The sequence below is a fragment of the Anomalospiza imberbis genome, chromosome 16, assembly GCF_031753505.1.
Source record: "Anomalospiza imberbis isolate Cuckoo-Finch-1a 21T00152 chromosome 16, ASM3175350v1, whole genome shotgun sequence".
Classification (NCBI taxonomy): Eukaryota; Metazoa; Chordata; class Aves; order Passeriformes; family Viduidae; genus Anomalospiza; species Anomalospiza imberbis.
The window spans coordinates 1656909-1667410 of record NC_089696.1 but is presented as its reverse complement, the minus strand read 5'-3'; the positions used below and the strand labels follow the sequence as shown (position 1 = coordinate 1667410).

General features: G+C 53.0%; 2 protein-coding genes across 4 annotated transcripts; one reads left to right on the top strand and one right to left on the bottom strand.

Annotated features, from left to right (window-relative positions):
• Nucleotides 1–328: 328 nt before the first annotated feature.
• EEF2KMT (eukaryotic elongation factor 2 lysine methyltransferase) lies at nucleotides 329–5699 on the bottom strand. Of its 2 annotated transcripts, none has more exons than XM_068206466.1 (8): nucleotides 5595–5699; nucleotides 5465–5527; nucleotides 4750–4830; nucleotides 4458–4562; nucleotides 4140–4345; nucleotides 2666–2973; nucleotides 1618–1767; nucleotides 329–900 (listed from the first exon to the last, which is right to left on the bottom strand). In XM_068206466.1, exons 1-8 carry the CDS (start codon nucleotides 5682–5684, stop codon nucleotides 800–802), a joined length of 1104 nt encoding a protein of 367 aa, XP_068062567.1. In that variant the 5' UTR covers nucleotides 5685–5699; the 3' UTR covers nucleotides 329–799. The 2 variants fall into 2 exon arrangements, with proteins under 2 accessions (XP_068062567.1, XP_068062568.1); XM_068206467.1 differs by having other exon boundaries at nucleotides 4140–4273.
• A 1200-nt stretch (nucleotides 5700–6899) lies between these two features.
• NDUFB6 (NADH:ubiquinone oxidoreductase subunit B6) lies at nucleotides 6900–9823 on the top strand. Of its 2 annotated transcripts, XM_068206470.1 has the most exons (4): nucleotides 6900–7230; nucleotides 7306–7398; nucleotides 8474–8518; nucleotides 9663–9823. In XM_068206470.1, exons 1-4 carry the CDS (start codon nucleotides 7051–7053, stop codon nucleotides 9729–9731), a joined length of 387 nt encoding a protein of 128 aa, XP_068062571.1. In that variant the 5' UTR covers nucleotides 6900–7050; the 3' UTR covers nucleotides 9732–9823. The 2 variants fall into 2 exon arrangements, with proteins under 2 accessions (XP_068062571.1, XP_068062572.1); XM_068206471.1 differs by lacking the exon at nucleotides 7306–7398.
• Nucleotides 9824–10502: the final 679 nt, after the last annotated feature.

Genomic DNA, 10502 nt, shown 5'->3' with positions numbered 1-10502 from the left:
GTCAGAAGAATGAGCATCACTTTGCTTTTTGTGCTTCAGGACCAATGCTACCTTGACAGGAGAATGATTCATGGATGATGGAAAGTTTCAGAGCAGGGGAGCTCAGTCCTTCCTCTTTGCAGGATATATGGAACACTGCTATGGAGAGTGATTCCTTTTCCTTTCCCAGCCCTGCCTGGATTCCCAGCAGCCACTGTGGAAGTGGCAGTCCTTATGTGAGAGAAAGGGACATCAATTCTGACTTGTCATCACTGCAGAGTAAAGATGCACCTGATTTGCAGCAGAGTCTGTGACCTGCTCTTACAGCAGAGTCATCCTGGGACACAACTACAGGTACTGGTCACTGTTTACTGGGGGTTTTTGAGCTAACCCAAACTGCAAGTATAACAGACATAAAACACCAGAGCAGACTATTACAGCTGGTTTTAATATCAAAACACACTGATTACTCTGAAACATTGTTTTGCTCCCTTGTCTGTGGGAGATCCTCATCCTGTGATCCTGCAGGTTGTCCCCAATACTTACAAATCAGTACACAGTGGGAAAAAACCCTGCTTGAATTCTGTCGTCTTCTACAGAATCCAAGTGAAGTGTGATTGGGGCTTTTTGGTTTCTGCTGCTTGAGGTTCAGTCACTTCCCAGGAGCAGCTGCAGGCCTGGATCCATGCTGGGAATTAGAGGAAGGAAGGAAGGACTCCATTGTGTCCATGTGTACCTCGTTTCCAGAATTCAGGATAATCTTGTTACAAGGCTGACACAGCTCATGTTGGTCTCAAAGTTCCAGTTCTGTTTGCCAAGCCTATATAAACAGCTGTAGAATAGTAACATCTGGCTGCACATCATAGAGAAAATTACAGCTGCTGTGGGCTGGAATCACCTGCCACCTGATCCCAGCTTTATCTGTGAAGAGAAACACTGGGAATCATATTTATGCTTAATAAAATGAAGAGCAAAAGTTGCATGACAAGTTCTGTAAAAAGAGATCTTTAGCATGCTGTGATTGTCAGGCAAATGCTTATGAGTGTTTTTTTTAAAATCCCATTAATGCCGCTGAACACTCAGTGTCACTTTGTGAATTAACCAGAATTTCACAGAATATCCTGAGCTGAAGGAACCGCTAAGGATCAGCAAGTCCAGTTGGTGAACACCAGCTGAACAGCAAAGGCACTGCAAAAGATAGGCTTTAGAAGTGTATATGAAGAAAAATCCCCAAATCCTTATTTTATTTAATCTCTAGTTGGAGGTTTTTATCAAAAGAGAAAAGATGAAAACAGAGTCAAGTCAAAGAACAGGTAAGATAAGATAAAGGGTTTAGGCTGCATCTCAGGTGTTACCATGGACAGTGCAGCACTGATGGCTCCCTCCTTTAAGCTTAAACCTCTTTTTACTTTCCTGTTGGTATCAGACTTACAAATCATCCCTTGCAGTTGATAGCCAGGATGTACCTAAAAGTGAGTTCCATGCTCCTGATGAAATCCATGTGCAAAAGCTACTGCTCTTAAATCCAGCTCTAGAATAAGATTCTGCTCATGGACAATGCTTCTGCTCCTCTCTCCCCACTAGTTTTCTGTGGTAAAAAGGAAAAACTATTGAACACTGGATGGAACAGGCACCCACCCAGCTCAGCCTGGAACAGCTGATACGTGTCTGGATTTCGGATTGTGGAGGCAATGAACACCTCAGGAGCTTTCCTGTCTGCTCTGGATGTGGAGAGTTTCTGTAGCATCCCAACGAGGGCTAAAATTATCTCAGGATCATACACCACATCTACCAAAAAAAAAATACAATATTTATTGAGAATTGAGCAAAAACCAAAATAAAAACTGCAAAGCAGAAATGAAATCTTCACAGTGCAGGAGAATATTGACATTTTATGGGCTATGCCCTCATCACTAAAAATCAGTGCTCCTTTTAGTAAATGGATTGTCAGATATTTTATTTAAGCCCATCCTAAGGGAGGCAGCAGAACCACTGAGTGTTGGTGCTCTGTTCCCATTGCCCTTGGCAAAACAAACCTGCCTTGTTAGAAATGAGTGGCTTAGAGGCTGCTGCCAAGGACATGCAGAAGTTTTCATCTGGAGTCATTCCCTGGAGAGCAGAAATGGTGGTGAGAGGTCAGGGAACACCAAGGGGAGCAGAATGCTGATGCTCAGAGGGGGCTGTTTCCTACACAGAGGTGTCCAGGTGTGTGTTCCACTGCAGTTACTCGTGCTGCAGTGAGTAACAGCAAATAGCAGAGAGATGTCAGTGCCTCTCAGTTCTTGCCTTCAGGAGAGTCCAGCTGGGGCTGGTTTGGGCACTGAGCAGTCATTGGCATTAGGTACCATGCAGCGAGTTCATTTTATAGAATTCACATTCACTGCATCCTTGATACCTTGGATGCCAAAGTCATTTTTGCACCTGGATTCTCGGGTTTTTCAGTGCAAAGCTCCAAATCAGGGTGTAAGACCTACAGCTGAGACATTCTGCTCTCACTAGGTATCACCACCATCGTCCTACTGTCACTAGATTTTCCATGATGGCATTTTTTATAAAACTCCCTCTGAATTTATACACAGACAAGTACAAATAAAGTCTGTGGTTGGTTGTTGTCACTCTGTTACCCCTCAAGAGGCTGCCGGGGTTGCTGAGCCCTGCCCATCCCCGCTCCCTGTGGGTGCAGTACCTGCTGCAATGACAACGTCAGCTCTGAGACCCAGCAGTTGTTCTTCTGTCACTGAGCCCCAGTCAAGCTCAGCAACAATCACTTTTGGGCTTTGGCAGTTCTGTCCTTCCACCTCCTGTCCTTGGGACTCTGTTTGGGTGCTCCAGGTCACGTCAGGCTCCGGGGTGAAGCCATTCAGCTGGATGTTTTCCCCCAGCTGTCTGAGAACACGGGGGTGGCAGTCACTGAATATGAATGTCCTGGGTTGGCAGGTCTTGCAGATGGCAATTCCAGTGAAGCCAATCCCACTCCCCAATTCCAGGATTGTCCTGAGGGTAATGGAGTAAAAAAGTACTAACAGGACTCTGCATTGAGTTAGAAATTAAAACATTCTAAATATAATAAAAGGTAAAAGCAGTTCCAGATAATTACAATAATATTTGAGTGAACCATCCACAATCTAACCTTTGTTCCAAGCAACAGGAGGGTTGGGAATAACCGAGGGTGGAATTGTCAGCATAAAATTAATTAGCTGAAATGCTGATTTCTGTAAGGCACAAAGCATTCCCACCACAGGGATGAGAGACATTCCCACCTGGCTTTAGCCATCTGCAGCACAGTGGTTTCCACCTGAGCTGGCTCTCCAGTTTTTAGTCAGTGGAGAGAAACAGACACTGAGCAGCACAGTTCCTTCCCCTGTGGGTTTAACTATTATTAAATTATCTTTCCTCAAAAGTCCTTGCTCATCTTGACTGCTTATAAATAAAGTAGAAATGATGTGATCAGAGCTGCACACTAATCTAACGTAGATACTCCTTGGTGAATACCACCATGGACTGAAGGCCGTCAGTGAAATTACTGAAAACTGAACAGCTGACCTCACAGAGCAGGTCAGACTGCACCGTGCAAGGGTTTGCTCCGGAACCATATTTTGACAGGTCCTGTCCTGGGTTAAAGTTTGGCAGAAAAGATAAGAGCAGCAATTACTCAGCAGCAAAAGGGTGTAATTTCAGTTATTTTAGATGCATAGTCTGTTATTAAATTACTGTTGTGTAGCTCACAGTATCAGAGGGCTGGAGCCCCTCTGCTCTGGGAGAGCTGGGGGTGCTCACCTGGAGAGGAGAAGGCTCCAGGGAGAGCTCAGAGCCCCTTGCAGGGCCTAAAGGGGCTCCAGGAGAGCTGGAGAGGGACTGGGGACAAGGGATGGAGGGACAGGACACAGGGAATGGCTTCCCACTGCCAGAGGGCAGCGATGGATGGGATATTGGGAAGGAATTGTTCCCTGGCAGGGTGGGCAGGCCCTGGCACAGGGTGTCCAGAGCAGCTGTGGCCCCTGGATCCCTGGCAGTGCCCAAGGCCAGGCTGGGTGGGGGCTGGAACACCCTGGGCCAGTGGGAGGTGTCTCTGCCATGGAATGCTGTCCCTTCCCAGCCACAGCGTTCTGTGATCCTACAGGAATGAACAGCTCTTTACTGCAGCCCTGCTGCTGCCATACCTGTCCCTGAAGAGGCCGGGGTTCTGCAGTGCCCACTGGGCCAGGTGCAGGGCAGCCTCCCACGTGAGGAGCCCCGTGGTGCCCCCGGAGATCAGCACTGTGCTCTCGCAGAGGCTCACACAGTCCCCCGAGGGCTGCGGGACACGGGAAGGCAAAGCTGCATCAGCACAGGCCATGGATTTAGAGTTTACAATCAATAGGAGCACCTGGAAAAAGGCAGGAAGCACTCCAGGCTTCAGCGTGGCTGTTTTTAAAGCCAATTATTGCTTAGTTTGGGTGGATAAATGTGGTTTAGAACACTGCAGTGTCAGTTTTTACCAGTAAGTAGTTTTTGTAACAGTGAGTAGATTCTTCTTCTTCTTTTAGAACATCTGCCAGTGCCTCATAGAGTTCATCCAGGGGTTCAGCTGCTGTGGATTCAAGCTGTGGGGGAGGAGAACAGGGCAGCTCTGAGCATCACATTGTCATGAAAGAGAAAACAACTGCACTCTAAGCCCCATTTTAGTACAGTGTATTTACACTGAATGTTGTGGTTGGTTATTACATGAGGTATTCTCAAGGGAAAAAAAAATAAAAACAAGTGAAAAATAAGCTGAAAAGCAAGAGGTACCTTTTTGATGAGCTCAGTCAGGAAGCACCTCCTGTACTTGGCCGAAGGGGGATATTTCACACACAGAGGGTGAAGAATTGTCTACAATGAGAAGAGCCATGGAAAGCAATTACCCAGAGCAGGGTTTAGGAAAGGCACTCAGGATCACAGGAGGACCATTAATTGGGTCTGGGTCCCATGAAATGCTTTGCAATCTAGTCTGTACAAGAGATGCTAAGCCAGAAATTGAAATGGGATGATTTCTGACAGGTCTGTGAGTTTACATAACTGTGTCCACAGACTTCTTACTTTTTGTGGCAACAAAAATATCACTTTTCAATAGAGCAAAGAGGAAAACAGAGTGAGAATAATCCAATTTAGTCTCCTCCTTCGTTTGCTCTTCTCTTCCTTCTTTCCGTTTTGGTTTGCTGCCTGATTTGTGATCTCCATCACTGGGACAGTTTAGGCACCCCCATTCCCTGTGTCCCGAGTATCCAGGAGCGGCTGCGCTGACTGAGCCATTCACCACATCAGTGCTCTGGCACGCGGGTCTCAATTTTGATCAAAGAACACTCAAATACCAGGCAAAGAAGGACATCTGCGCTTCCGCAGGGCCTAACGAAACACCTCGACAGCGGATCACCGATCCCCGTATTTCTGAGCAATTCCGGCGGATCTGGGAACGTGCTGGCACCGCCCGTCGGTGGTGCGGGGGTGACTCCGAGCCGTCCCTCACCTTGTGCAGAATATCCGCCAGCAGCGCGGAGTCCGGCGCAGTCCGCAGGCTTTGTTCGAGTTCCTAGAACAGGATAAATAAATAAACAACGCCGCGGGACCGCCTCCCCCCGCGCCCGGCCCCTCCGTACCGGCCAGGGCAGCGAGCGGAGCGGCCGCGCCGCCAGGAAGCGGCGCTGGAAGCGCAGCGCCAGCCCCGGCCCCGGCCGCGGCTCGGCCATGGCTCCCCAGCGCACGGCGGGCAGGCCGCGAGGCCCCGGCGGAGGAGCCGCCCTGGGGGCGGAGCGGCACCGCCCCGCGGGGCCCGGAGCACGGAACGCCGCGGCGGGGATCGAACCCGGAGCCCGGACACGCCGCGGCTCTCCCCACCGAGCTGCCCCGCCGCAAGCGTGCCACGGCCCCGCTGCGGGCCGAGCGGGAATGGAGGGAGCGGGGAACACACACCGGGATCGGGGAACACACACCGGGATCGGGGAACACACACCGGGATCGGGGGAAACACACACCGGGATCGGGGGACACACACCGGGAGCGGGAGAATACACACCGGGAGCGGGAGAATACACACCGGGAGCGGGAGAATACACACCGGGAGCGGGGGAAATACACACCGGGAGCGGGGGAAATACACACCGGGATCGGGGAACACACACCGGGATCGGGGGACACACACCGGGATCGGGGGACACACACCGGGATCGGGGGACACACACACCGGGATCGGGGGACACACACCGGGATCGGGGGACACACACCGGGAGCAGGGAATCACCGGGATCGGGGAACACACACCGGGATCGGGGGAACAACGGGGTCAGGGAAACATTGGGATCGTGGAACACCGGAATCGAGGGAACGTAGAACCACTGGATCAATGAATCATTGGGATTATAAGAATCGTGGAAACAATGTAATTATGGAATCGTGGAATCACTGGAAGCACAGAATCACAGAACATTGGAATCATGGAATCAGGGGGACCATGGAATGGCTTGGCTGGGAAGGGTCATTAGGCACCATCCCATTCCAGCCCTGCCATGGCAGGGACAGCTCCCACCATCCCAGGCTGCTCCAAGCCCCGTCCAGCCCGGCCTTGGGCACTGCCAGGGATCCAGGGGCAGCCCCAGCTGCTCTGGGCACCCTGTGCCAGGGCCTGCCCACCCTGCCAGGGAACAATTCCTAATTCCCAATATCCCATCCATCCCTGCCCTCTGGCGGTGGGAGCCATTCCCTGCGTCCTGTCCCCGCATGCTGCTGCAATAGACTTGCCCCAGCGGTCCCGCAGTTCGCCGCCGGCACTGGAGGAGGCCACAGCTGAGTCCCCCGAGCCGTTCTTTCCCCAGCCGCCCGCGCTGTCCCGAGCTCCCCTCACGGCTCGGCCGCCACGGCCCCGCCCCCCCCTCGCCGCCGTGCCCGGAGCGTCACAACCGCGCGCGCCGTGACGTCACCGCCGCGCGCCGCGGCGAAGGACACAGCGCCCGAGCGGGGCCGAACGGGAGCGGAGCGGGCCGAGCGGGGCCGGGCCGAACCGGACCGAGCCGGGCCGAGCCGGGCCGGAGCGAGCGGCCCCGGGCGGGCTCAGGCGCCATGAGCGTCTCCGCAGAGGATGAAAAGCTGCGGGTGCAGCAGCTCCGCGCCCTGCGGCGCCGCTGGCTGCGGGACCAGGAGCTGAGCCCGCGGGAGCCCGTCCTGCCGCCGCGGCGGCTCGGGCCCGTGGCCGCCTTCTGGGAGCGCTTCCTGCGGCCCGCGGATCCCTGGCGGCTGCAGGTGAGCGGCGGGACGCGGGCACCGCGCGGCCTCTCCTGGGCCGCTGGCCAGGCCTGACCGCCGCTGTGCCCGCAGGTGCACAGGTTCTACCAGAGCGGCCGCTTCGTCCTGCTGCGGCTGCTGCTCCCCGCCTGGGCCATCACCTACTGCCTGAAGTACCACGTCCAGGTGCGTGCGGGCCCGGCGGGGTTAAGGGGAATGCCCGGGAAGGGGCGGGGAAACGCCGGGAAAAGCGCAGGGCCGGGGGGGATGATCAGAGGAGTGGTCCCACGGCGGGTGTGTGCGTGAATGTGCTGCCCACATTCGGTTGCAGATGAAGGTTATTCCCCGTGGCCTGTTCACCGCTTGTGTTTCCTTGCTGGAGTAGCACTTATATTTAAATCTAGTGTGGTACCTCATCACAAAGAATCTCCCATGTGATACCCCACCTGCAGAGCTGCCTGCAGATCTGGAGCCAACAGCAGCAGGACCTGGAGCTGCTGGAGAGAGTCCAGGGAGGCCACGGAGATGCTCCAAGGGCTGGAGCCCCTCTGCTCTGGAGCCAGGCTGGGAGAGCTGGGGGTGCTCACCTGGAGAAGAGAAGGCTCCAGGGAGAGCTCAGAGCCCCCTCCAGGGCCTAAAGGGGCTCCAGGAGAGCTGGAGATGGACTGGGGACAAGGGATGGAGGGACAGGACACAGGGAATGGCTCCCACTGCCAGAGGGCAGGGATGGATGGGATATTGGGAAGGAATTGTTCCCTGGCAGGGTGGGCAGGCCCTGGCACAGGGTGCCCAGAGCAGCTGTGGCTGCCCCTGGATCCCTGGCAGTGCCCAAGGCCAGGCTGGACACTGGGGCTGGAACATCTGGGACAGTGGGAGGTGTCCCTGTCCATGGCAGGAACTGGAAGATTTACGGTCCCTTCCAACCAAAACCATGCCATGATTTATGGCAGTGCCCTGCTTCTCCTGCGATCTAAGTAGAAAAGCTGTGTCTGAACTGTTCCTGTCCTGCAGGAACAGCCCTGGGAATAACCAGGGCAGCTGCTGGTGAGGGGAGGGAGAAGGGCCAGCCCTGCTCTCCCCGGCAGGTGTGGTTGTTGCAGCCTCAGGTATTTCCCTAAGTAGTGGAAGGTTTAACAGGACCTTTGCTTAGCACAGTTTGTATCCTGGAAGGGCCATGGTGCCCATTTTGAAAATCCTTTGTGTTTTCTCCAAGTAACACTGTTCTCTTTGCCCTTTCCCTCTCTTCTCTCCCTGCTTCCAGAAATCGCCGCACGGTGTGGTTATGACAAACCCACGGATATTCCCAGTAAGTCTCTTGACTTGTCTTATCTTCCAGCTGCGTCACACAGACAGGAAGGGGTTGACAGGGAGCCTTGTGCAGCACCTGGGAAATGTCTAGTGACAACTTTCCCAAGGGATGTGCTGGGTCCTGTGGTCAGCATGGGGACAGTGGGTTTGGGCACTTTCATCTTGTCCTCAGTCCCTGTTTCAGTGTTACCTCTCTGTAGCACCTGGCTGTCAGAGCCTGGCTGATGCTGCCCATCCTGGGTGGAAAATAGAAACATTCCCTTTGGGAATGGGTGTTCACAGCCCCAGTGAATGAATCACATGGAATCACACAGGAGTGGCTCTGCTTCTCCTCATTTTCAGCCCTGAGAATGTTGGTTCTGGCTTGGTCCCAGTTGTCCCTGAAGGTCCCCCACACTCAGGTGTCCCCAAAGAGTTGTGTCACCTCAGCCTGGGACGAGTTTCATGAAGCAGAGAGTGTCACAGTGTTTGGTCTTTTCTGTTTTCAGGCTGCTCTGAGCTATTACTGATTGGTGTAACAAGTCAGAGGGCAAATATTCCTACAGAAGATCAGCTCTGCCCTTTCTGACTGCTGCCCATTTTTGGCATAACACCTCCTAATCATGCTCTATCTAAAATAAAATTATAAAATATTCCATCCCAAACAACCACAAAGCAACACACTAAAGGTCAAGCTGTTGGCCTCTGTCTTCAGCCTAATTTTTCAGTCGAGTTAGGTCAGCTCAACAGGCCAAAACTGTGCCTGGGGCTGGAACAAGTGGCACTGGGGCAGCAGGTTGATTTTTTTTTTTTTGAGGGATTCCATGGCTCTCCATGGGCTCTGGGCCATGGGTTTGGACTCATTGATCACTGCTGGAGGGAAGTATGCAGTGCTATAAGTAATTTTTAAAACAAAACAGGCTCAAAATGCATGGCTGCTGTTCTGTAGTGAAAACAAGGGGTAAAGCAATTACAGGCTCCAGGTAATTTTGCTGTGATGTCATTCCAGCATTCTGGGAATGTTGGGGGAATGAAAATGTTCTGAGTGAGTTGTGGTGAGATTCTTGCCTGGAAATGGGGACAGTTGCAGGTTCCCTGAAGGAAGGCTGTGCAGGGAGAGTCTGGATGCCACAGGGAATGCTCACCATGCTTTCATCCCACAGGGGGACAGGATTTTAGAGACTGGAGAGATCATGCCACCCCTGAGAGACGAGCACCACAGGCACCACTGATGGCCAGGAGCCAGTTTCCTCTGTGGGGGAACATGGCCAGAGCTGCACCTGCTGTGTCTCTTCCATAAAAATCTTTATTCTGCATTGTCTCAGCTCCTGTGTCATTTACTGTCTCTTTAGCCAGTGTCATTCCAGGTGCTGTTCCTATGGGAGTTCATTATTGCTGGATCCTGGGGATCTCCAAGGCCCTTACCTCTCACTGAGACCTGGCAGAAGGACAGTGTGGGCCTTGGGGTGATGAGGGAGGCACTCTGGATCCCAGGGATTTTGGAGCAGGCTGCTCCAAGGAGCAGAGTCACCCTGAGCTCACACACACACACACACTTGGTTCTCCTCTCCCACTCTACCAAACCCTTTCTACCAACCCTTTCTGACAGATGTCCAGTGAAAACATAGCTTCCACCTTTGTCATCCCACCTTTCTGCCTAGGGAGGGTGGCAGAAGAGGCACTGCTTGCCAAAAATCCTTTTTACCATTCTTCCCTCTGCCTTCAGTCCTTTCTGAGGAAGAGTCTTCCAGTCCCCACATACCTGGGGCACTTTGTACTGGGAAGACTGGTTTCTTAAAGAGCAGTGATCCCTGTGGATCCCTTCCAACCTGACATATTCTATGATTTGAAGTGTTTTCATAGCTGCTTTGGGGATAAGGAAGGGTTAAACCAGTAATCCAAAGGGTAGCCTGGGTGGCTGTGACAGAATCCCCTCAAGGAGCCATGAGAGAGCAGCCCAGCCCGTGTGTGTGAGGTGCAGGGGACAGGTCAGAGCCCCTGCA